The sequence below is a fragment of the Ascochyta rabiei genome, chromosome 8 (assembly GCF_004011695.2).
Source record: "Ascochyta rabiei chromosome 8, complete sequence".
Lineage (NCBI taxonomy): Eukaryota > Fungi > Ascomycota > Dothideomycetes > Pleosporales > Didymellaceae > Ascochyta > Ascochyta rabiei.
The window spans coordinates 254361-276440 of NC_082412.1; the positions used below are offsets into that span (position 1 = coordinate 254361).

The 22080-nt window shown below is 50.0% G+C and overlaps 6 protein-coding genes across 6 annotated transcripts, besides 25 other annotated features; 3 read left to right on the forward strand and 3 right to left on the reverse strand.

Annotated features, from left to right (window-relative positions):
• Positions 1-9: part of a tandem repeat that runs on past the window's edge.
• A 14-nt stretch (positions 10-23) lies between these two features.
• Positions 24-84: a tandem repeat.
• Positions 85-170: a tandem repeat.
• A 150-nt stretch (positions 171-320) lies between these two features.
• Positions 321-354: a tandem repeat.
• A 189-nt stretch (positions 355-543) lies between these two features.
• On the reverse strand, positions 544-2337 carry EKO05_0005237 ([Histone H3]-lysine(4) N-trimethyltransferase; the record flags this gene model as incomplete). Its single annotated transcript, XM_038945941.1, has 1 exon — positions 544-2337. The coding sequence occupies one exon, from the start codon at positions 2335-2337 to the stop codon at positions 544-546; it is 1794 nt and encodes a 597-aa protein (XP_038798259.1).
• Positions 1836-1888: a tandem repeat.
• Positions 2239-2278: a tandem repeat.
• A 31-nt stretch (positions 2338-2368) lies between the features above and the next one.
• Positions 2369-2560: a tandem repeat.
• A 369-nt stretch (positions 2561-2929) lies between these two features.
• Positions 2930-2976: a tandem repeat.
• Positions 2977-3017: 41 nt separating this feature from the next.
• Positions 3018-3070: a tandem repeat.
• Positions 3071-3520: 450 nt separating this feature from the next.
• Positions 3521-3588: a tandem repeat.
• Positions 3589-3674: 86 nt separating this feature from the next.
• Positions 3675-4805, reverse strand: EKO05_0005238 (uncharacterized protein; the record flags this gene model as incomplete). The annotated part of the gene is made up of 1 exon (XM_038945942.1): positions 3675-4805. The coding sequence occupies one exon, from the start codon at positions 4803-4805 to the stop codon at positions 3675-3677; it is 1131 nt and encodes a 376-aa protein (XP_038798260.1).
• Positions 4806-6907: 2102 nt separating this feature from the next.
• EKO05_0005239 (GTPase activating protein (GAP) for Rho1p) lies at positions 6908-10252 on the reverse strand (the record flags this gene model as incomplete). Its single annotated transcript, XM_038940100.1, has 3 exons — positions 6908-9711; positions 9759-9923; positions 10087-10252. 3 exons carry the CDS (start codon positions 10250-10252, stop codon positions 6908-6910), a joined length of 3135 nt encoding a protein of 1044 aa, XP_038798261.1.
• Positions 10241-10263: a tandem repeat.
• A 359-nt stretch (positions 10264-10622) lies between these two features.
• Positions 10623-10669: a tandem repeat.
• Positions 10670-11482: 813 nt separating this feature from the next.
• Positions 11483-11899, forward strand: EKO05_0005240 (protein transporter tim9; the record flags this gene model as incomplete). The annotated part of the gene is made up of 3 exons (XM_038940091.1): positions 11483-11490; positions 11548-11617; positions 11708-11899. 3 exons carry the CDS (start codon positions 11483-11485, stop codon positions 11897-11899), a joined length of 270 nt encoding a protein of 89 aa, XP_038798262.1.
• Positions 11900-12779: 880 nt separating this feature from the next.
• Positions 12780-12815: a tandem repeat.
• A 122-nt stretch (positions 12816-12937) lies between these two features.
• On the forward strand, positions 12938-13208 carry EKO05_0005241 (uncharacterized protein; the record flags this gene model as incomplete). The annotated part of the gene is made up of 2 exons (XM_059636562.1): positions 12938-13027; positions 13077-13208. The coding sequence occupies 2 exons, from the start codon at positions 12938-12940 to the stop codon at positions 13206-13208; spliced, it is 222 nt and encodes a 73-aa protein (XP_059492545.1).
• Positions 13209-13582: 374 nt separating this feature from the next.
• EKO05_0005242 (uncharacterized protein) lies at positions 13583-14405 on the forward strand (the record flags this gene model as incomplete). Its single annotated transcript, XM_038940180.1, has 2 exons — positions 13583-13714; positions 13764-14405. 2 exons carry the CDS (start codon positions 13583-13585, stop codon positions 14403-14405), a joined length of 774 nt encoding a protein of 257 aa, XP_038798263.1.
• Positions 14341-14385: a tandem repeat.
• Positions 14406-14495: 90 nt separating the features above from the next.
• Positions 14496-14548: a dispersed repeat.
• Positions 14549-14660: 112 nt separating this feature from the next.
• Positions 14661-14685: a tandem repeat.
• A 686-nt stretch (positions 14686-15371) lies between these two features.
• Positions 15372-22080: part of a mobile genetic element that runs on past the window's edge.
• Positions 15374-15377: a direct repeat.
• Positions 15378-15582: a long terminal repeat.
• Positions 15378-22080: part of a mobile genetic element that runs on past the window's edge.
• Positions 15552-15599: a tandem repeat.
• Positions 17707-17837: a mobile genetic element.
• Positions 17710-17831: a mobile genetic element.
• Positions 17713-17837: a mobile genetic element.
• Positions 21008-21031: a tandem repeat.

Here is a 22080-nt window from a genome sequence, read left to right on the forward strand (position 1 = left end):
CTACTCACTACCCAACCAACTCTACATCCACATCCCCATCCACATCCACATCCACATCCACATCTACATCTACGTCTACATCCAAAAGAAGAAGAAAAAGAAGAAGAAAAAGAAGAAGAAAAAGAAAAAGCAAAAAGCAAAAAGCAAAAAGCAAGAAGCAAAAAGCAAAAATCCAGCCAAAATCAGAGACATCTGCACGGTGCAACACTGCGTATTCCACCCACCCACCATACCAGCTCGGGAAGCACGGTGGTCTGGTCTTGTGATAACTGTAGCTGCGAGGTGAATGAATGGTATGTTGTGTTATATTAAGTTGTGTAAAGCTAAGCTAAGCTAAGCTGAGATAAGCTAAGCCAGGCTAGGCTAGGCCAGGCTAGGCTAGGATATAGTGTGTTTTGCTTTGCTATGTTGTGTGAAGCTAAGCTAAGCTAGGCTGAGCGAAGCTATGGTATGTTTCGCTCTATGTTCCGCTCTGCCCAGCCATGCGAGGCAGTCCTCCCCTGCAGACCTGTGCCGTGCGTGTGGTATGTAGTGTAAGAATGATCAGCGCGCCTTCTCCGCGATGAAGTACTCGACGCTCTCGCCAGCCCAAGACACGCAGTCGGTGCCGCTCTCAAAGCGCTCCTCGTCGAACAGCCCGGCGATGCTCTGCTCGCTCCTGACGCCCTTGGACAGCCCGCCACCAAAGGACTCGAGACTCACGACCTTGCACCCGAGTTTCAAGTCGAGAAACTTCTGCAGCAGGGCGTTGTTCAGCTCCTCGCCAAAGACCTTGTTGTTGACGAGGACGACGTCGGCGTGGGCCAGGACGGCGTCGATGGCGGGTGTCTCGAGGAAGTTGCCCTTGAGGAGGTGGAGGGCGCCGATGTTGAGGTTCCAGAGGCGGGCGCGGGCTTTGAGTTCGGTCGCTTGTCGTGTGGCGAGCGAGGCGGCCAGGTCCATGATCTCGATGCCCCAGGATTCGGCGCCGGTTTGCAGGGCGGACTGCAGGACGACGTTGCCGACGCCGGAGCCGAGGTCGACGAAGACGTGGGACGAGTTGAGGCCGGTTTGCGCGAAGATTTTGTGCACGAAGACGGGCATCAGCTCGCCGTAGGTTGTCTCTTTGCCTTTGACTTTGCGCAGCTTGTGCGAGAGCGGGGAGACGATGCGCGCGTACGTCTGCTGGGTCATGTGCTTGACGAGACTGAGGGGGATGGCGTGCATGGCGTCCATCTTGGCGGGTATGGTGCCGTCTGCGAGCTTGGACCTGACGAGCTTGTTGAAGCGGATCAGCTCGAGCTGGTAGTCGGCAAAGGTGCCGCTGGCGGCGGCGCGTTTGAGTTTGCGGACGGGCCCGGTCACGTCGGAGGAGAGCGAGGCGGAGAGGTCGGCGGGGAGGTAGTGGGTTATGATTTCCTCAATGGTAAATTGGATGTCGCCGAGCGGATTGTACTCGGACGAGTCGAAGGGGACCCTGGCTTCGAAGGTTTCCGGCGGCAGCGGGCTGGGATACTGCAGCTCGAGGGTGGGGATCTTGCCGCCGCCGGGCCATGCGGGCTTGTAGTTCTTCGCAAAGTCGCCTCTTGTCATCATTAGGCCGTGTGTCAGGCTGCCTCTTCTCGAGCGGTCGTTCTTGTCCGCGCCGTTTTCCCTTGGTGCGCCGTTTTCCTTTACCGCCGCATTCCCCCTGACCGAGGCCCCATTCTCCTTTCCTGACGCCCCGTTATCCTTCCCTGACGTCTCGTTATCCTTCCCTGACGCCCCGTTCTCCTTCCCTGACGTCTCGTTATCCTTTCCTGACGCTCCATTCTCCTGTCTTGACGCCCCATTATCCTTCCCTGACGCCCCAGTCTCCTTCCCTTCCGATCCGTTTCCCTTCCCTTCCAATCCGTTTCCCTTCCCTTCCGACGCGTTCGCACATGCCATCGTCTCCGAGTCTCGCCGTATGCGCAGGCGGCGGTTCAAGTCCGGCTCGAGCTGGCGATTGGCAGCGGCAGGCTCCATACTACAGCTCTTCAGCCTCTTGCTCGAGCCGCCCACGGCCAGGCGGTCGGCGTCCTCGTCGGCGCTGGACTCGTCGCTGCTCGCCCACAGCGGCGGCGTGCTGGGCGTGACCTTGCGCTTGCGGATGCTCGAGACGGCCGGCGACTCGCGCGCGCCTTGCCCTGGGTGGCGGGGCCGTGGCGCCGACGAGGTCGAGGAGAGCTGGTAGCGGTTCGCTGCTGGCGGTGCGGTTGTGCGGCCGTTTGCTGGTTTCGCGCTCGGCGCAGGCGTGCGCGGTGGGGGCGGCGCGGCGACTTTCTTCAGGATGGTGACGGTCCGCGTCTTGATCTTGGGTTTGCTGGGCTCGAACATGGCACGACGTCGGGGTGCTGCGAGCCGGGCGGTATGCGTATGCGTGTGTCTATGTGGGTGGGTGGGTGGCTATGTGTGTGTGTATGTGTGTGTGTATGCGTGTGTGTATGCGTGTGTGTATGCGTGTGTGTATGCGTGTAGGGGGATGTGTATGCAAGTATGCAGGTATGCGTGTGTGTGTATATGCGTATATATGCGTATATATGCGAATGCGGGTCGTGTGCGCAAGAACGAGTGACCAGTGTAGCGTGCAGGGCAGGCAGCAGTATGCGAGGACGGGCGAACAAACAAGGCGTATACAAGTACAGCGCCACCAGCAAGCAGCACGCCGCGTCGACGAACAAGCACAAGTCTCCAGAAGTTGTCAGCAGCGCAAAGCCCTCACCGGGCAGCCCTCCTGAGAAGCTAGCAACCAATACAAGCCTCGTGCGCCCCAGTCGTCGACCCAGTTGCGCGTTCCCGGCCGCCGCTTGATTCGACGCCACTGCACAATGCCGCAGGGGTGCGCAGCCAACGGGGTCCTTTTCTTGGCGGCGTCCCTGCGCTGTGCCATGTGCGTGGTATCCTGATTACACGACCTGCCGACCTGCCGACCTACCTACCTACCTACCTACCTACCTACCTACCTACCTACCTACCAACTTATTTCGAGGGCGGGCGTGTAGTTTCGCTGGATGGACTTTGGTCTCATCTGATTTGATCTGGCTTGATTTGCTTTACATTGCATTGATTTCACTTCACCTCTCTTGTCTGTCTGCAGTCTTTCGTCCTATCTGTTGCCTGCAGTCTTTCGTCCTATGTTGCCTGCAGTCTTTCGTCCTATGTTGCCTGCAGTCTTTCGTCCCATCTCTGTTGCATCTCGTCTCTCCTCTCCACCGCCGTTGACATTACTCACCACATCCACACTCACATCCCCTACCTATCCACCACCCATCTATGTTCGAAGAAGAGATTGTGGGTATATTGAATCGCGACGAAAAAGAAAGGAATGAGCCCAGCGACTCCATGTATGCGTGCTTGCGTGCTAAACAAAACGATGAATGTGCATAAAAAAAGATTTTTTTTTTTCAGAATAATCGCAGCGCCGCTGAAAGCAATGCTTCTTCGCTCTTCTTCTGTTTCCGACTCGCTCGATTTTGAATGATCCATGCTCATGTCCGTGTCCTGTTCAATCATGTACACGAATGCAAGTCGCAAGGCCAAGGAGCGCAACGCTAACGCTAAGGATGCTGATGCAATGCAATGCGATGCTGCCAAAGGAGACTCGTTGTTCGCGTGAATGTTGCTTTTCTTCCTACTTTCCTTCTTCTCTCTACCCTCTTCTTGACGTAATGCGATCAGAAGAAGAAGGCGAACGCACCGAGACCAACCAGACCGGCTAGCGCGCTGTTCTTGGACGCAGAGCCCGACTGTACGGTTGGGCGGCCAGTCGGGGTCGCGCCGGAGCCGGAGCCGTTGTCGTCGCTGCCGCCAACCTCGGTGGGGTCGACGTAGGTGATGCTCGTCCGTGTCTGCGGGCGGCCTTCGGCGTCGGTGGTGGTGACCAGCTTCACGCTCGACACGCGGCCGCCGCCGGGTGTGTAGGTGGTCAGGAAGGTGGAGCCCTCGGCGTTGGTCGTGGTGAGGACTTGGCCGCGCGTGGGTGCGTACATGGCGGCCGACGTCACGGTCACCTGGCTGCCGCGCGAGTCGGTCGTGGTGCGGATCACCGCGGGGCGCACCTCTTGCGTGGTGACGGCGACGGTGCTGCCCTGCTGGTTGGTCGTCGTACGCGTCACGGTCACCTGGACAGAGGCAGTGACCTCGGAGAAGACCTCGCTGGTCTGGACCACAGTGCTGCCTTGCTGGTTGACCGTCGTGACCTGGACGGGGATGAGGACGGGGCGGCTGGTGGGTGTGCTGGGGGCGTTGGCGGTGGTTGCTGGGGCCTGTTCTGAGCTCTGCTGCTGGGTATTCTCGGGAGCCTGGCTGGACTGCTGGGCCGACTGCTGGGCTGACTGCTGGGTCGACGGCTGGGCCGATGGCTGGGCCGACTGCTGGGTCGACTGCTGGGCCGACTGCTGGGTTGACGGCTGAGCCGACGGCTGCGCGCTGCTCTGGGGCTGCTCGGGGGCCTGGCTGCTCGGGACGACGGGCGTGGTGCCATTAGAAGGTGCGGCGACCTGGCGGTTCTTCAGGTCCTGAACAGCGGCGACGATGAGCTTGGTGGCCAGGGCAGGGCTGTTGCTGTGCACATGCTCGACGCCGCTGCGGTGCGACTCGAACACGCCGGCCTTGAACTTGGTGAGCGAGTTGAGAGCGGCCTGCAGCGACTCCTCGGGCAGCACGTTCAGCAGCTCCTGGAAAGCTTCCTGCGCATTTGCATAGATGGAGTTCGAGGCGTCCGAGGTCTGTGTCGAGGGCTCCTCAGCAATGGCAGCGCCGAGAAGAGGCAGTGCCAACAACGTGTAGCGGAGAAGAGAACGCATCGTGAAGACGTCCGTGGGCGAAGCGAAAGTAAGGATGGGCGTCAGTGAAGACTGCCATTCGTGTTAGCAAGGCATCGTGTGCGATGGATTCAACGGCAGCAGGCAAGGAGATATCGCCTCATCAGGCAGGGCGAGGGCCCTTATAGCTGGGGTGCCATGGTGCTGTCGAGGTGACAAGTGGAACGCTTACACAACTTGTCCAAGTTCCAGACGGCTGGGTCGACGCCACGCGCAATCTCAAGCCGTTGTTTGTTTGGTCGAAGAGCACACTCCTCTTTGCTGGTCAAAGTGACGGTGGAGGAACACTAGCGAATGTGTCGAATGGAAACAGCAGTGAAAGTTGAAACGGCAGGGAGAAATAAAGATCTCGGGTGGCAGGCAAGGAAGGGAGTTGTCCAGCCAAAAGGCGCCGCCCCAAGGCCCAAGGCTTTTGATACATGCGACTACAGATACGAGTGCCCGAGCGCCGCTCTAGCTGTCTCCGCCATGACGATCCGTCGTCCACATGCGGGTTGAGCCTCCTCGCAGACTCGCAGTCCTGCTGGAAGCCCAGCTGCCGAGCCTATAACGCGCCTGCTATGCTCCTATCCAGCGCAGTGCCGGCGCACGCTCTCCAGCCACCTCTCGCAGTCTGAAACCGCAGAGGGCGTCGAGCACGCTGAGCACGCTGAGCACGCTGAGCACGCTCAGGCTGCCCTGTTGGCAACCCCCGTGCCCCCCTGCCTCACACAGTGCTGAGTGCTCAGTGCTCACTCAACACGATCCTTGTTCCCGGACGTCATCTGTGGACCGCGCCAGATGGCCCGGCTCAGCGCGTTGGAGCGTTCGCTGGCGTGCACTACACCCAGCCTCGGGCTGCTGCTTGTTGAGCCACGAACGGTGGACGGCTTCACTGGCGTGGTGCTTCTTCCTCGCCAGCTCCACTCCGGCCTGCACACAATCGCGCGCAATCCGCATCGTCGCGCCACCGACGCTCTGATGCTCCCACGTCGAGCCTCGCTCATCTCGCGATCCTGCCGCACAGTCACCCACTCTCGTGTTGCTGATGGTTTCGCCGCCAGTGCGCCGCCAGTGCAGCATCTCGAACAGGCCTTCTTCAATACGGCCCTGCGTGCCCCAAATATAGCAGCCACCCGGTGCACATCAGCCGAGCAGCTGCTGGCGTGACCGACCCAGTCACACTTCTCGCCAAGGCTCGGCTAGGCTCGCGCATCCGCAGCGTCCGAGCTACTACCGGTACCTAGTCGACCTCGATGCACCAGCAGGCCGGCCGACATGAAGCCTGAACATCGCCACGACGCCGTCGCCCAGCAGATGCGGCACGGTTAATGCGGCACGTTGGTGAGGCTATTCCTCATCTGAGCTCTTTGGTCCACGCTTCGTGCACGGTCACGTGACTGTATCAAGCGTGACGAGCACATGCCTCCAGCCAGCCTCCTGTTCTCCTCTGAGAAGCACATGCAAGCCCACGAAACCAGCCTCTCCAGTGCAGTTTCAAACAAGCCAGAGTCAGCCACAATGCCAACCAATCTCTTCTTCCGCGTCGCTACGAGCTGACATGGGAGATTTCCAGACGGTGTGGCAGACGTCTGGTTCGCTGGGAGTAGTGCTTACGCTGTCTACATAGCATGTCGGCATCGCATTGCATGAAAGGATAGTCACACATCACGCACGGTACAAGGGGAGTGCAGACACGTGGTACGCACCGGAGGAATAAATTGCATGGCGAGAAGAGGGCGAGGCTGCGCGAGAGGTGGCTTGGTTTCCGTGCGCGAGTTCAGGCCACGTCAGTCCATGTCTGCGCATCTTCGGTCGTAGTCCGTTACGACCATGGTAAGGAGATGATGATGATTATTATTACCACTGCTGTCTCGCCTATACATTGCCAGAGACGCTTGCGCCAAATTCTCCGCTCATCGCTCGTCAAATTCCTCCTTGACAGCTCACCTCAAATCACCCAAAATCATGTCGGCGCACTCAAGCAGCCATCGTATCATCTTGCAGACACATGGTATCCAGAATCGAAACAGACCCCAACGCCGTACATCATGGCGCTGTAGCAGTGCGCAACACCCTGCTTTACACGGAACACGACAAAAACCTCAATGGGTCGAATGAGAATGAGGCACCCGCGAGGGTGAAGGAGTCGCCCGCTCTGGCGACCTGTTGAAGCTTCTCGCTGGCGCAGCCAGGATCTCGGCGATGGCTGGCGATGGCGCGTGAAGTACAGGATGTGCCGTGGTCGTGCTCGTGGGCGTCTTGGGTTCCTCGGGAGACGATCGCAGTACCTGACTGATGGGAGCAAAGGGTACAGGCTGCGCTATTATGGGTGATGAAGGTTCCGTGTTAGGCTGAGTGACCGGTTGTATCGTGGCCGCCGAGTCTTCATGCTTCAGAGGCAGAGCCACAGGCGCAGATTGCGCAGCCGACTCTTCAGGTATGGCTACTGGAACAGGACTCGCAGTGGTAGGAGGAGGTCCAATCGTCGCCCCCACAGACTGCTGTGGCTGCGTATTGAGTGCCACCGGTGATGTTTGCTGCCCTCTCTCGGATGCGGATGAGGTAGTGGGCACAACAGGACTGGTTCCTGTAGGCGTCAAGTCGTTGGATGCTTCGCCCGTGGATCTTGGTGCATCTGTAGATCGATCTCTCATGGGAAGGCCCTCGCGAGGCTTCATCAAGTTCTGCGGCAGGGGCATGTTGCTCATACTGCCAGGGGGGCTCTTTGCCCTCTCCCTCTTGTCAGATCGCTCTCGGTGATCGTGCCTCATCTTATGGAACCAGTCGAATGTACCCTTCTTGTCCGAAGATCGATCGCCATCTGGCGGGCTGCCAAACACCATCGAAGTATCAGAAGTCTGCTGTGAGTCAAACTGACCACTCCGGCGTCCGCCTGTTGCCCAGCCCGAGCTGCTACCAAAGGAACTCATGCTCTTGTCGCCACCGGGCACGGAGCCATGCAGATCGGTCTGACTGGCGGTAGGCGTTGCCCTACTTTCGCCACGCTTATGACCCTTCCAAAAGCTTCGTTTCTCCCTCTCTTCTTTCACAACGGGAGACTCGTCGTTCAGCTCGGCTTCCGAGTACTCGGTCGCCGTTGAGTGTGATCTGAAAGAAGCTGACGGAGACATGCTGGGCTTCAACGTGGTTCCAGAGTTGCGTGAAGAGAACGTGTCTATACTGGAGGACTGAAGAGCCTCTTTGGAGCCGCTGGCCTGCGACTGAGCGAACGGAGCTTGTGGCGGAAACAAGGGTGATGCGGGCGCCGGAGCAACACTGATCGCATCCAGGCTTGCAAGTTGACCCGTCAACGACGTTGTAGAACTGTGAGCACTGGGGATATTGCCCGAAGGCCCCCGCTTCTTCTGTAGCTTGTTTGGCTTGCGACCGTCCTTATCCTTGCCATCCTTTACGTCAGAGGGAGATGGAGACACCTTTGCGAGAATCTGGGTAAATGTGCGAACAGCTGGGGTTGGCTCAAATGATGAACCCGAGTCGACCGGTGCTTCGAGGAACTCGGAGTGTTCACGAGTAGGGGTCATCCGAGGGCTGCGCCGGCCTGAGCCTGGTACAGGTGGAGGGTGCAATACGTGCGCTGCCTGTACAGAGGCAGGAATCGAGGCAGGAACTGAGGCAATCGGTGTGCTAGCCTCACTTGCTGGGACGACGCCTGGCGTTGACGGAGGGAACGCTCCAGGGATCGACTCGAGTGCAGGCGTATCCGCCATGGGCCTAGGCTGTTCTGAATACTGCGCAAAAGCAGGCTTGGGTAGTTCGATCTTGCCCGGAGGCAGTGTCATTGCACGTTTTGGAATAGCTTCCTCGGGCACCGGCGCTGGTTGAAGAGGCTCCGCTGTCACATGGACGGGCACTACCTGGCTCGATACGGGCCGTGGCGCCTTCGCACTTTCTGGCTCGTTGACAAACTTTTCTAGCTGAGGGATGTTCGCCGCCGCAGACTCGATCGTATTAGGCGAGAGCGGTGCCCTGTCCTCCTCTGCTGTTGGTGTTGATGGTCCAGAAGGCCTGTTCGCGAAGCGAGGGCTGTTAAGCGCTGGCGAACGTTTTGACGGAAGAGTGTTGCTTCGATGCACACCAGACGTGGGCGGTGTAACGAAACCTGGAGTGATGGGGCTTGGGATAGCTCCAGAATGGCGCGAACGCTTGGACGAGGTGGAAACATTGCGACGAAGACCACCATACTTGCGCAGGCTATCTGCGCCGGCACTCGATGACGTGGAAGCTGAACGGTCCAGGCCCGGATTGTTTCGCCCAGGCGTCGTAGGTGTCCGTGCTTGTGGTGTGTTGGGTCCACTCTCGATTTGCTTGACGGTACCTTCATCGACAGCTGTGCCTTCCATGCCAATCAAGAAATGGTCTTGGTTATCAATGAGGAATATGAGTACATCCTGGTTCAACCTGTAGTCTTGTGGGGACATGTCGTGCTGTGGGTGGGATAGTATACCAGGCTGGAAAATGGCTGCCAGGTTGGACGTTGTCATCTTATTCACATCGGCCTTTGCAGCGAAGACTGCGAGCAAATCCAGGATATACAACAGCAGCTGGCGGTTCAGGGACGGCAGACTCTTGATGACATGTTGGTAGTTGCGCACCGCAGCGTCAGGATCGAAGCCTCCAATGGAAGGTGCCTGGCCCTCAATGGGCCCCACGGCTTCTGCTTGGTGGTTTCGTAGAGGTTGTCGAAAGCTGTCGTAGTTGCCCAGAGGAATGATAGGCTCTGGTAGATTGTTAAAGTAGCGACGCAGGATGTTGGCGGCGTCGTGTACTGTGTAGCCTGTCCAGTCCAGGCCCTTGCCATACCGTGGTGGAGTGTCGAACGCGGTCTTTAGTTCCTTGATTCTCTTTTCTGAACCGGCTAAGCGGAAGATGCCCTCGACGTCCGTTGCTGGGGGACGTTAGTTGCTGGAGGTAGGTAGGAGCAACAAAGCTGACCTTTTTCTTTCAGGAAGACGCCGCACTTGGCGACCACGATCGGTACATAGCCGTATATATAGCTTTCGCCGTGTTCGTTGAACAGTGATATGGCAACGTTTGCGTAGGGTATACTTTGGATTAGGGGAACACCAAATATGCCCTGTTGTGCAGCGGCAGCTTCTGCTGGGGGGCTGTCAGCAACTGCAAGCAGCAAAAGGTGGTGGGCATGCTGCGAGGGCATTCGGATAAGCCCAGCCGTATCAGGCACGCTCCTGCAAGCGCAGCTGTCGAGAGGGCAGACCAGTGCGGTTGCGCAACTGCTGCAGGACATGGAAAGGCGCGTTACCTTTCTGTTCTTCCTCCTTCTTGACTGCACGTTTGCTAAAGGTCCTCCACCACGAGGTCAAGTCACGCCTCGCGGACGCGGGCTCGTGGGCTGCGAGTGGAGCGGGCTGGGGCTCGCCGTTGCGCACGCGCGGCGAGTGGGGGTGGTGCTGCGTGGCAGCAGGCATGGCAGGCAGGCTGCAGAGCGTCGCAGCTCTTCAGGCGGGGGATATCGCGGGCTGTGAATGATGGCTGCGTGTTGCGGAGTCGAAGCAGTGCAGAGTGGGCCCCCAGAGTGGGCTTGCAGGCGGCAGAGGTACAGGGCCACGCTGTGACGTCGCAACGGAGCGAGCGCAAGAATCGCAGGCCTGCGGGGCTCGTCGTGGTGCTGCCTTGCTGCCGCGCTGCCGTGCTGCCGGACGTCGTGGGCGAGGGCGCAGGCGTGCGAGCAGAGCGACGGTGCGGAGAGCTGCTGGGTGCTGGGCGGCTGCCGGGCGGGTGCAGTGCGGCGCGTGCGGGCGTGCAGTCGACGGGAGCTGGTAGGGTAGACTACGGGCTCAGAACCGCAGAACGGCAGAACGGCAGAACCGCAGAACGGCAGAACGTCACACCCTCACAACCTTGGCACCTCACAACGGACGCGACGTGGTAATTAGCGAGCGGCGGCTACGGTCGATGCGACAGGGCGTGGGACACGGTGAGCAGCAGGCAGGAGGAGGGCGAGGGCAAGCCGGGCTGCGCGTGCGAGGTTGCGGCGACGGCGACGTCAAGTATGCAGGGCTGGGGGCTGCCGAGGGCAATGGTGGCAGCAGTGGGTGGTGGGTGCTGGGGGTGTTGGACAGACCCTTGGCGAGCGCTCCGCTGCTGTGGCTGATGGACTGCCTGCACAGCGCAATCCAGTGCAATCCAAGCCCAAGCAGGACGGCACCCACGGCCGTCTGACACCCAAACACTGGCCCGGGGCCGGCGCTTTAGAACCTGGCGCCTGCACCTGAGCCTGGCGCAGAGCCGACAGACTGAGACGGCCGGTCAGCAGCAGCGCGAGGCTGCGAGCGGTGATTGTTCTGTCGTCGCTCGCTGCGCATGGGCCCGCCGCCCGCCGTGCAACGATTCAACGATGCATGGAGAGCGGAAATCACGTTGGAACCGCGTTCTAGATCGCACGCCCGACAAGAGTGGACGTCGGCGAGGCGCCCCTTCGGCCTGCGACCTGCGACTGCTCGGGGGCTGGCGCTGCTCCCAGCGTGCCACGTACTTACTACTAGGGCAGGTGCAGCCGTTGTGCAGTCCGAGCGCCCTCGAGCTCCTTCGAAAAATAGTTCGCAGCACCGCACGTCATACCGTCAACAGCACCAACGACTGCGACGGCACCATCATCTCCATAGCCAGACTCAGCTACACCCCATCTGCACCTCATCATGGATCAGTAGGCGCCCACCACCACGGCTGTGCCTCTGCCGGACGAGGCTAACCGCGCGCACAGACTCACACAGAACGAGCAGCGCGAGCTCCAGAACCGCATGGAGAAGAAGCAGATGAAGGAATTCATGAACGTGCGTCTGCCAAAGCATCGCTTCCGCCATTCTAAACGGGCGAGAAATGAATGGGCGAGCAGTCAGTCGGCAAGAAGCTAACAGCCGCAGATGTACTCCAACCTCGTCCAGCAATGCTTCGACTCATGCGTCAACGGCTTCGAGAGCAAGTCCCTCACCTCGCGCGAAGAGGGCTGCGTCATGCGATGCGTCGACAAGCACATGAAGGGCTCGCAGCGCCTCGGTGACAGGTTCCAGGAGCAGAACGCCGCCATGGCACAGGGTGGTCTGCCCGGCCGATAAGCTGTTACCATGAACGTGGCAGCCCATGTACACTAGATGAAAAGGAACCCGTGCAAGCAAGGCCTCGACCAAGAGACACCTTCGAACGACGGTCAAGAACGGGTGCGCTGAGTCGCTTAACTGCATGAAATCTGTACAATATAGGGACAGGATCTGGATGGGATCTGCGGGCGCATACAATTCCTCTTACCAACAAGCATGCTTCACATGACGAATACGAACAACCTTCACCATTCAGCATCTGTCTTGTGCGCAAAAGCTGTGCATGTCTTCCAGCACTTCAAACGCTGTCGCACAAACCACGAGAATGGGCGTTCGTCACGCATGCTCCATGCCAAGGTCCCCGCTGTGTCTTCACGAAGCTTACGGGTGGCAGTGGGTAACGATTTGGAATACGACCTCGCCCTTGCAACGCACCGATGCAGAGGACAAGGACACAAAGCCACAATGAATTCCTTGCTACACTTCACAGCCCCAGAATGTCGCAATAGTGCCTCGATTCTCTGCGCTTTCGGGCCTTCCTACGTGCACAAGCTACCATCACCCTCCCGTGCTGTGGCGCAACATGCTGTCTCGACGTCAGATTACCACATTGAGAGGCATCTTAGTGCCAGATTCGGTGAAGCCGCAGCTTTAGATCCCATTTGAGCTGCAGTGGTCTCGCAAGCTGTGGCTGAGGGGGACGGCTCACCTCGAGAACAAGGTCATTGGCCAAGACTTTCCCGAATTGGCCTACGTCACTGAAACAACCAGTTTGTTTACCCTGCTTGGCTTTCAGCCTCCCATTACAGCTCCCTATTTAACGCATCTCAACCGCTCCACATTCTCACCGCAAGCAAACACCTCCTCAATACTGAGCTTCGAGACGACCAGAAACTCTCAACAACAACAACCAACAAATCACACTCAACAGCCATGGGTCTTCTCTGGACTAAACAATGGGGCGGAAGGCACGGCGGTTAGTTCACTCTTGATCGCTCGCCTGGATAACTCGGAAACTAACAAACATCCCAGGCGGTGGTGTTGTCGCTGATAGGCATGGTGTCCGCCGCGCTCCCTTCAGGATCTCCTGCGGTCGCTTCTCCTGCTTCCGTTAGACGACGTGTACCCCTGACGATTTTACGACCTGTACGTCGCCGCCGTTGCCTTTCACATGGCGTGTTGCTTACGACCCCAGTTTCCCAAGTCCTTTACCACAATGCGACAAGCCACCAGCGAAGGCGTTGCAAGGGAAAACGCTCGATGTTGCTCGGACTCGGCAACCAGACATGAACATTCTGATACGGTGTATGCACTAGAATCAACATGAATGGTGTGGGCAATGTTTATTGCATCAAGCGCCGTCAACATCAAGCGTCATATACCCTCTGTAGTCTAATCAAACTTTCAACAATGAGCTCTCAATTACCCATACCAGCTGTCGTGTACTTTGCAAATTGTGATCAAGTCCAAGGCACTTTACGCGATCAACCGTTGCACTTCAGCTTGCCCAAGTCACAACGAATGCTAAAACTTGCCCTTATTTGCCTGTTGCCGCGTAAACCTGAATGACGTCACGGACATCGCCTAAGACAAGCCCTGGTCACAGCCCACATCGTGATCTCCACTATTTTGAGCATCACGCGCAGATTATGGATTCGCGGGGTAGCGAGATGCTCAACAGCAAAGTTCCCAGTGAAAACCATGGGTGAATATCGTCACGGCCGCAATCCTAGATACGGCAAGATGCGCTCCATTCTCGTCATCAACCCAAACTCGACAGTGTCCATGACCGATGGCCTCAAGCCTCTGGTCGATGCTCTGCAATTTACAGATGTCAATTAGCACCACTCACCGATTCATCCTAGCAACTAACCGCAGCTAGACAACACACGATTACTTCACCGCTCCCGATGGCGTGAAGAGCATCAACAACGAAGAAGACGCGTACGAGTCAGTCAAGCACTGCCTACCCACCCTGCGACCGCTCCTCGACCGCTATGATGCATTCCTTGTTGCATGCTACTCGCAACACCCGCTCGTGCCGTTGCTGAAACAGGAGCCAGCTGTCAAGAATGGGCGTAAACCTGTCACCGGCATATTCGAGGCAAGCGTAGGCACGAGTCTACAGTCGATACACGAAGAGGAGAAGTTTGGCATCGTAAGCACAGGCAAGGTCTGGGAGGATATCCTCACAGAGGCCACGGTGCAGTTCCTCGGCACAAGCTCTGATGGCGGCAAGCGGTTTGCTGGCGTCGAGACAACAGGGCTGAATGCGACGGATCTGCATGATGCGCCAGCTGAGGAGGTTAGACAGAAGATGAAGGATGCCGTTAAGCGGCTGCTGAGGAAGGGCAAGGTGGGTGCAGTTTGTCTGGGCTGCGCTGGCATGGCTGGTATGGACGAGATGGTCAGAGAGGCGTGTATTGAGGAACTTGGGCAGGAGGAGGGGCAGAGAGTGAGGATTGTGGATGGTGTTATGGCTGGTGTTGCGTGGTTGGAGGGTGCGGTGAGAGCAGGATTCTAGAAATCAGACCTTCGTACATGTTAGGATGGGATGCAAATGCACAGCACGTATTGCCCTCTCCAGTGCTCAGACATTTGGTCGCTGATAAGGAGGCATCAGGTCATCAGACCATGAGATTTAGAGGGCGGACCATAGTCTAAACCGCATAGAGTGGTGCTAAGACTAAAGCAATATTAGCGCGCTAGGCGCTAGGACGTATTTATAACATATTCTTAAAATATTTTATATAAAATAATAATATAAAAATTTTATATAACTATAACTACTACTAATACTACTAGCATAGCTGCCTAGCAAGCTACTACCTAGCTTACTAGCAAGGTATGTCTTAAAGAATATCTTAGAAATATATTTTTAATATATTATAGGTAAACTATAAGAATTATTATACTTTTTACTACCTACTATATAGCTGTCTAGCCCTTACCTTTAATACTACAGGCAGCCTATTTATCTATATTAGGGAGGTCTTCTACTAAGAGGACCTAGGAGGCAGAAACCTTTGCAGTGTAAGAATAAACCTAAAATATATTTTTAATATATTTTAACTTTATATAGTAATAACTTAGTAGGTGTAGTACGCTATATATCTATATCCTAGGCTAGTATAGCTATATATAGCTAGCGCCCTCTTTATATAGTACTAGCTACCTACCTACTATAGAGCGCTAGTAAGTACTACGTAAGTCTAAATACTATAATATATTTTTAATATATTCTAAGTTTATTATAGTTTAGTATAATGCTATTATAACTACCTACTGTAATATTAAGGCCTAGATACACTAGCAGCAGCTAGCCCTTACCTAAGCCTAAGGCCTACAGCCCCCTTCCTAGCTAGTAATCCTCTAGCTAGACAGTAGTGTAAGTGCAACGTCTTCTAAACATATTTCTAGCTTATTTTAGTATATCTACTAAATATCTTCTAGCTTAATATTATCTATATAGCTGCTGCTGTAGGTACGCTGTTAGGCGCTAAGCCTAGGGGTACCTCTGCTAGTCTTAGCAAGCTACTATAGGGCTAGCCAGCCCAGACTATATAAAGGTGTTAGAGGTTATTACTAATACTCTAATAATTAGTCTTGTTACTACACACTACGTACCTTAATACACCTACTATCCTCTTTAACCCTATCCTCCCTCATAATTACTTTATATACTCTTTATATTCTAATTACTCTTATATTATAATTAAAGATAGACCTAAGCCACTATAAGTCTTAAACTAAATTATCTTGACTTACTATCCTTAGAGAGGGACTAAGACAACCTACCTGTAGGAGAGCTAGTAGAGTGTAAGGTAACACCTCCCTCTACAGATAAGAAGATACCTTAATAGACACTAAGTGTCTATAGTGCCTTAAGAGGATCTGTAGGTCCTCTAGGCAGTACACCTTACCCTAGAATTTACATCTATAGGGCAGCTTTAGCTAAAGAAGGCTAGAATAGCCTAGAAGTAGGTAATTAATAACAGGAGTTAGAAAACTTGTGTGAATAGTTGTAAGAGACAAAAGACTATAAGGAACTTTCCTCTCTTTGCAAACTTAGACGCAAATACAACAAAGGAGATCTAGTAATAATCCTATCCTTCTAAAAAGTACTAGAAGAGGTAGAGAAACTACAATCTTCTCTATCTGTAAACCTTCTATAACCTAAACCCCTACAGAAGTATATAAAGTGCAACTACGCTAAATATAACTGTTAGGAGAGAGATTATAAGGGATACTTCCTCTAATCTCTAGTTAATTTCCTTATAGAGGAATAAAAGATTAACTTTTGTATAAGGTACCTCTTAGAGAACCTAAAGATGTTATAGTAGGCTTACTGCACAACTAACTACTATAATTAGCTAACCTAGGAACTAATATAGCAAGAGCTAAAAAGAATTATACTAGATACTCTAGGAACGCTAGCTAAACGCAAGTAAGCAGCGTACAAATCCTTAAAGTAATACAAGTAGTAGAAATCTTAGTCCCCTACAGATCTGCTAGACTTTATACATCTACTATAGAAGGAACTAGGCAACTTATATACGCTAGAGCTTTAAGTCCTAGAATATGTTACTGCACTGCTCCCTAGTATATAAAAGGACTTATTCCTTATCCCCTACAATTAAAGGGACACAATCCTAAAGGTAGAGGAATAAGCTAACATTATTAACTAGAGACTAGGTCAGCATAGCTAATAGCTACCTAATAAGACTCTAGCTAAGGGCAAGACAACTAACAAAGGACCACAGAAGCGCTAATTTAGTAACTCTAGGTTAGAGGGGAACATAAAAACCCTAAAAAAGTTATTTAAGTCTAAGAAGTTCTGTAAGGAGCTAGTAAAGGGTAAAAAGGGCTAAAACAGTCTATATAAGACCTAAAACGCGTACCTTAAGTATAGAGAAACTAGTTACTACTGCCCTAACTGCCTAAAGCTAAAGTTAAACTAGAAAGACCCTGCTCTAGATAAGTTAGGAAAAGACAAGGGACCTAAGAGCTAATCTCCTCTCTTATAGCCTATATTAAATTATCTAAGAAGAAGAAAGAGAATATCTCTCTTTATAAGGTAGTGTACCTAGAACATATACGCCTACTTATAGTTAAAGCATCTATAGGCAACACAGAGAACGTAGAAGCCTTAATAGATAGAGGGTTACAACTAAACTTAATTTTAGTTCTTCTAGCAAAGGAGCAGGATCTAGAGGTTACACTATTAAATAAAATAGTAGCTAAAGGTGTAGGTGGAGCAGAACTACCTATCTACAGAGTAACTATAGTAGAAGTATCTATCATTAACTCCTGTAGAAGACAGAAGGTCTAATAGATACCTTTTATAGTTACAGACCTATAAAGGTACAAGATATACCTTAGATTACCCTAGATTAACTAGATAAACCCTAAGCTAAGCTATTTAAGCTAGCGTATGCTCTTCTAAGGGAAGAAGTATAGAGACTCTCCTAAACTAGAGAAAATAGCGTTAGAAGATGCTAAAGAGTTTAAACGCACTATAAGAAGTCCCTTAGCAGACGTTTATATATATATAGTAAACTTAGTAGGTATATATAACCTAATATCTACTAAAAAGAGCCTAATTCTAGAAGTGTATCGCGAATATGCGCACTTAGGATTAGAAGATAATACTTAGGTCCTACTAGAGCATAGAGAGCACAACCTAGCAATTAATATTGCAGAAGGAGCTACTTCCCCCTACTAACTGTTATACGGACTATCCGCAACAGAATTAGAGATACTTAGGAAGTATCTAGTAGAATATCTACAACGTAGCTAGATATAACACTTAAGGTTGCTAGCAGGGGCGCCTATTCTCTTTTTAAAGAAGAAAGACAGTAACCTACAACTGTGTGTAGACTATAGAGGTCTAAACAAGATAACAGTTAAAAACTACTATCTATTACTACTAATTACAGAGTTACTAGAACAACTAGCGTAAGCTAAGTTCTATACTAAACTAGATGTATATAAGGTATATTACTATATCTAAATTAAGAAAGGAGATAAGTAGAAGACTACGTTTTAAACTAGGTATAGACATTTTAAGTACACAGTAATACTGTTTAGACTTACAAATGCTTCTATCTAATATCAGGCCTATATAAATAAGGCACTAATAGGATTAGTTAATGTAACTTATATTATGTATCTAGACAACATATTAGTATACTCTGAGACAGAGAAAGACTACATTAGACACGTTAAGGAGGTCTTAGAGAGGCTTTGTAAAGTAAACCTCTATATGCGCTTAGACAAGTGTAAATAGCACTGTTAATGTATAGAGTACCTTAGGTACATAGTCTTACCTAAAGGGGTAAGCATTAACCTAGACAGGGTTAAAACAATCTAAGAATAGCTAATCCTGCGCACAGTTTATAATATCTAAGTATTTATAGGCTTTATAAACTACTATTAGAGATTTATTACAGGATTTTCTAAATTAGCCTTGCTATTAACCTAATTAACCTAGAAAGGGCTAAATTTGGCTAAATCTAGTTAAGTAATAAGAAAGGAGGAGAGTTAGCCTCTTAAGCTAAGTAAAGAATCCCTATAAGCTTTCTAGAATATAAAGGATTTATTTATTAACGTACCTATCTTAGTTTATTTTGTACCTAGAAGACAGACTAGAATAGAAGTAGATGCCTCTAGAGGCGCTATCTTAGGAATCCTTAGTTAACTAGTCCCTAGAGAGGGGAAGCTGGCCTAATAGAGGCCTGTAGACTTCTATTTAAAGAAGTTAATCTAAGCAGAGTATAACTATAATACTTACAACTAGGAACTTCTTATAATTGTCTAGAGCCTACAGCATTAGCAAAGATACTTAGACAGTACCTTCTTTAAGATCTTAACAGATTACTAAAACCTAAAGTAGTTTATAGAGACAAAGGTTCTTAGCTATTAGTAAGTAAGGGCATACTTAGTGTTATCTAAGTTTAACTTTATAATTACTTATTACCTAGGGTCTATAAACCCTACAGATAGACCCTTATAGCGTCCTAATTATATAAGAAAAGCGTAAGACCTCTTATAAAAGTATAATAAGGCTTTTATATAACTGCTTTAGGAGATCCTAACTAGGAGGAACCCTAATACTCCCCTAGTAGTGGCTATAACCCTTTGTTTGTCTGTAAAAGAAAGAAAGGACATAAGAGATCTTAAAAGAGAAGAATTAAGAGAGAACAGTTAGACAGAGCTGACAACAGACTTAGACAACACAGACAAACTCTCTAGCACTAAAAAAGAGTTAAGCAACGTTAAAATAGGACAAAATAACCTAGAAAAAGACAACATAGCTAAGGAGAGGCGTATCTTGCTTATAAGGCTAAAAGATAAAGTGTAAGTTATTAAAGAGCGTTATAATAACCTAATATTAGGACACTTTAGAGCACAAAGGACCTTAGAGAAGATTTAGCGCAGATACACCTAGAGGGGCATTAATAAGGATGTATCTAACTACTGCTATAACTGCTTAGTATATAGAAGATTAACTGCTACCTAACACAAACTGTACAGGTTATTACAACCTTTACTAGTACTAAGCTAACTATAGGAGGACGTAATAATAGATTCTATTACAGAACTACCCCCTAGTAAGGTAGCTAGGCTGGTGTATAACTCTATACTAGTAGTAGTGTACAAATTAACTAAAATATCACACTACATACTAGCTAGGGCTAATTAGGATAGAAAAGATCTAGCGCACACCTAGATTAGAGAAATTATCTGCTTACACAGCGCGCCAGCACAAATTATCTTAGATTAGGGGCTGCTGATGAACTTAAAGACGTAGGAAACCTTTAACCACTATTTAAACTTAAGACAAGTCTTAATGTTAGCCTATTATCCCTAGACAGATAGCTAAACAGAAAGGTAAAATTAGACTCTTAAACAGTACTTACGTTACTATTATACTCTAGAATAAGATAATTAGGCCCTATAGATTTTAATTGCAGAATTTGTATACAATAATAGTATTTACGCATCTATAAATGTAACACCTTTCTAAGCCTGTTATAGTATAAATCTAAGGAGCACAGATTAGCCTACTTTAGTATTAAAAGGCAGAGAATCTCCCCTTACAAAGGAATTAGCTGCTAGAGTTATTACCTTATAGGCTACTTGCAAAGTAAACATAGAAAAGTTAAATAAGTATTAAAAGAAACACTTAGATAAGAAACAACTACTAGCACCCTTTAAAGTAGGCAACAAAGTACTAGTTTCTAGTAAGAACATTAGGATAGTACGCCTAAAAAAGAAGCTAGACTAGAAATACCTAGGACCTAGGACTATTATAGCCTAGATTAGTCCTAGTGTATATAGAGTAGACCTGCTAGGAATAAAAGGGATCTATCTAGTATTCTATACGTTACTGCTAGACCTATACACACTAAGAAGTTAACTTCTAATTATATAGAAATAAATACAAGAACCTATAGTTAAAGGGGAAGAAAAGGTGTAGGATGTAGAAAAAGTCCTTAACAGAAGGCAACTAGACAACAGACAGTAGGAATACCTTATTAAGTAGGACAGATTCCCTAACTTAGAAAATTCCTAGGAAATTAGCACAAATCTTTCTAAAGAAGTACTAAAACAATACTAGAAAACTATAAAGTAACTGCTTAGACTGCGTAATAAGACGTTAAGTTTAAAGTCTAAAAAAGGGGGGGACTAAAAAGGCTAAATACCTTTACTTAATCATAATTTTTCCCTATAGGGGTTTTTTAATTAATAAGTGTTTAATAGTTTATGCTAAGGGAAAACATAACCCTACCTTACCCTAAGAAATACAGACTAGCTAAAGTAGATATCTTTTAGCCTATTATAGCTATTTCTAATATAAGGAGATAAAGAAAGTTATATACTACGTTATATAGTTACAATTACAAGTAAATATAGGAGAATTAGTATAGAAGAACACCTTCCTAGTATTATTTAGACTATCTAAGAGTGTAATGCACCTAATTGCTATATTAGCCTAAAACTGTCTACTAACTACAAACTTAGGTATTATTAATCTAAACCTTCTATTATAGGGAACATCTATTAACTATAACCTCTACTATAGGCACAAGTAGCAGCCTTATAACTACTACAAGGCTTCTTAGCAGCAGCAGCAGCGGCAGCAGCGTTGGCGGCAGCCTGTTCAGCAGCCTCCTGCTCCTCTTGTTCCTCCTAAAGTTAACTAAGAGTCTTTCTAGTGCCAGCAATCTAGTACTTTAACTAAAAGAAGTTAGACATTATTAAAACAGGTTAAAATGTGCTATAATACCTTCTTACAGGGGGTAATAGGCGCATCTAGATCAGACTTACCACTGCTCTCCTCTAACAGCTTCTTTTGCTTTATCTTAGCCTTAACAGCGCCAGCCTTAGATTAGTTACACTTCTTAACGTAGATACTAGATAAGGTTAACTTACGTACGTAAGTGTTGCCATTATAGAGTATAAGCAGCTCCTCCTACAGTAAATAGTTCCTACAAAGGTTAGATTATGCTATAATAAGCTAAAACGTGTTAGAGCATACTCTTAAATTATACCTAGCAACAAGCTAGCCTAGTTAACAATAGACTTGCCTATTGTAGTCTTCTTATTAATAGATATAGGCGTAGTAGTAGCAGGTGTTACAGGGGTAGTCTTAACTCTAGCAGCATTAACAATAGCAGCATAAGTAGTAGTAACTAGGCAGCAACTAGAGTAAAGGCGCGTTATGTCGCTAGAAAGCCTTAAATAGCTGTTAGCGTACTTATTAGGGCCCTAAACGTGTTAAAAGATGCTAAAACAAGCTAAAAGAAGACAAAACACGTACTAATAGGCAATTCTTATTGCTATTATAACACTCTCTACAGTAGTAGGCCTAGGTGTCCCTATAACGCAGGCTACCCTATAAAGCTAGGTTAGCAGAGAAACAACAGTCTCTATAGACATTACTGTTAGTAATATAGTAGAGACATAGCATACAGCACTGCTTAGCAGTCCTACTATTCTTAGCAATATTAATCTTACAGTAAGTAGGCATTAACATAACAGCTATAGTAAATAGCAGTTAGAAACAGTTAGTAATAGTTAGTAGTAGGCAGTAGCAGTTAGGAACAGTCTAAAAAGGTTACTAAGGCGTCTTATGCGGTGCTATCTGCCAAAACGTGTTAGAACATGCCAGAAAGACCCAGAAAATCCCTTAG